The sequence below is a fragment of the Palaemon carinicauda genome, chromosome 38 (genome assembly GCF_036898095.1).
Source record: "Palaemon carinicauda isolate YSFRI2023 chromosome 38, ASM3689809v2, whole genome shotgun sequence".
In the NCBI taxonomy this organism is placed as follows: Eukaryota; Metazoa; Arthropoda; class Malacostraca; order Decapoda; family Palaemonidae; genus Palaemon; species Palaemon carinicauda.
In genome coordinates, this window is record NC_090762.1 from 55,839,435 (window position 1) to 55,841,934 (window position 2,500).

At 35.6% G+C, this 2,500-nt stretch overlaps 1 protein-coding gene across 6 annotated transcripts in view; it reads left to right on the forward strand.

Moving 5' to 3' along the window:
- LOC137630203 (peptidyl-prolyl cis-trans isomerase-like) overlaps positions 1-1,592 on the forward strand; it is a 16,910-nt gene extending 15,318 nt beyond the window's left edge. For all 6 annotated transcript variants that reach the window (XM_068361651.1, XM_068361652.1, XM_068361653.1 and 3 more), the window contains 2 exons: positions 400-579; positions 991-1,592. In XM_068361651.1, the coding sequence (XP_068217752.1) occupies positions 400-579; positions 991-1,509 (699 nt within the window). In that variant the 3' untranslated portion in view covers positions 1,510-1,592. The remainder of the gene's footprint in view (positions 1-399; positions 580-990) is intronic.
- The last annotated feature ends 908 nt before the right edge of the window (positions 1,593-2,500 follow it).

Here is a 2,500-nt window from a genome sequence, read left to right on the forward strand (position 1 = left end):
GATGGTTTGGGCATGATCCTCGCACCGCCCAAGAAAGGTTAGTCCACCAAACGTTTAGCTGGGCTCTAGAAGGCACTAGAAGAGTTGGAAGACCCAGGCCTACATGGCTGAGGGCCTATCTTTTTTACATATTATAACGTCGTAGTTCCTAAAATCAAAGATGCAAATTATCATCATTATTATGTTTATTATGTTTTTATTTGGGTGTTGCTATTGTAAACAAACTATGCAATAATAGCTCAAATTTGTTAGTTAAGTCTCTCTCTCTCTCTCTCTCTCTCTCTCTCTCTCTCTCTCTCTCTCTCTCTCTCTCTCTCTCTCTCGGAATATTGACAAGGTAACGCTATAATATAGTCAACACATGTTTATCATTATCATTATTTCTGATTTCCCTTAAAGGCCAGAGATCTCCTGGAGATAGGGGGACCTCTCAAACAGCAAATTGAGCGAGGCAGCGTCTACTGCGTACACCAGGTCGCCAGTGAGCCAAAATATGGAAGAGTGAGCTTGAGCAATGGGAAGCTATGCATTCATCGTATGGAGGACTGTCAGATACCTGATGATGCTTGTATAGTAAATGTAAGTATAATGTGAAATACTATATAGAGATGTTTATTTAATACAGGGGAATATTTTCTTCTAGTTTCATATTAAACGATTTTTTATTACAATAATCAGAAAATGGCCAATATTAATCTATAAAAAAATTTTCTTTTTCTTTTTCGTGGGAGTTAAAACTTGGAAAATGTATGATTTTGTTCACTTGATAAAAATTATGAACAATTTATTAGGTGAGAATGGCTGCCTTAAAATCTGTCTTGGATTTAAATTATGAAATAACAGATTAATGAAATTTAATCACGCAATATGTATCGAAACATCTTTGCTTTATTCGTGAATAACGGTAACAAAGTGGACATAAAAAAATAATCTGAATCAGCAGTATTGTTTGTTTATTATATTTACTTTGCTTATTCTTTTACTCCTCAGTACGAAGAGGCACGAACCCTGGTGGATCCATCATCGAGACAAACATTCTTAGAACTGGGAACCAACGGAGCCACTTTAGGCAGACTCATTATACGCCTCTCCCCAGACACAAAGGGCGCCGAGCAATTCGCCCTGATTTGCGCAGGTGAAAAGGGAGTCTCGTACGCAAACACCAAGTTATTCCAGGTTCACCACAGAGGAAAAATTTATGAATATGTCGGAGGAGGAGACTACGAATACAATAATGGTGATGGCGGGAAGGCGCTGGTGGCCGGCCTGGAACTGGGCCCGGAATATGAGAGGCCGTGGGTGGCAGGCACCGTCAGAGGGTTCTGGGGTTTAGGGTCAAGCGTGAGTGCCCAGTTTTTCATCAGCACCCATGATCATCCGGCGGGTGTATGCAGCCCTGCCTTTGGAATTGTCGAAGAAGGGCTGGAAATTTTGACAAATGCTGTACAGTGTTCCACAGATATAACTGAAGTCTACGTTCAAGATTGTGGCATTATCTTGAATTCTTAACTGGTTTACATTCATCCGTATCAAATTGAAAAAAAAACTTATTTGAACCAGTATTTTAAAATCGAGAGATAATTTATATATATATATATATATATATATATATATATATATATATATATATATATATATATATATATATATATATATATATATGTGTGTGTGTGTGTGTGTGTGTGTGTATGTGTGTGTGTGTGTGTGTAATATCCATATTCTAATTGTTTGTAGTGCACTACCAAGTAAGAACATGCATTAAGTACCGGTTTTGTTATTACACTAAAATCAGCTATACGACCAGTTGGCCTTCTGGGAGAAAGACAGATAAAAGAAAATGAATAGCCCAATAGAAGAAGAAGAAAAAAAAAAAACTGGAATACAGCCACTCAACATCTTTGAGTTAAGACATTAATAAGTGATCTTGACTCGGGCATAAACCAAATAAATATTTTTAAAAGCACAGTATAAAAAATATTAAAATGTACATCGAGAAAAATTACTGAATGGAAAACCAAAAAATATACTAACAGGGAATCAAATCATCCTCAGTTTTGCTGTTATTACTGTATTACAATTTTCTTGCAGGAGAATTAGTATTAATAATAAATATGATATGATACACTACTAGTATTATAAAACCATTATCTCTTAAGACGCAGAATACAGGCTACTCTTACTAACGTTTAAGATACTGAACCAAAATTAACCAAAATATCTAAAAGAATGCCTGAATAACCTAGAACTAGAAACAAATGTTAACATAAGACACATGAGTGACAAACATAGGCTATCTGAACCAAGAACAAATAGTACATTTGGTGAAAGGGCTTTTATCTACTGTGCGCCTAGACATTATAATAAACTGCCAACTGAAATGAAGGACCTAAAGGGAGCAATTGAATTTAAGAAGAAACTAAAGACATTACTTTTCACAAGATCATATGATTTGGAAGATGCTACAATCAAATAATTGTATAAGTTATAATGAAAATGTTTC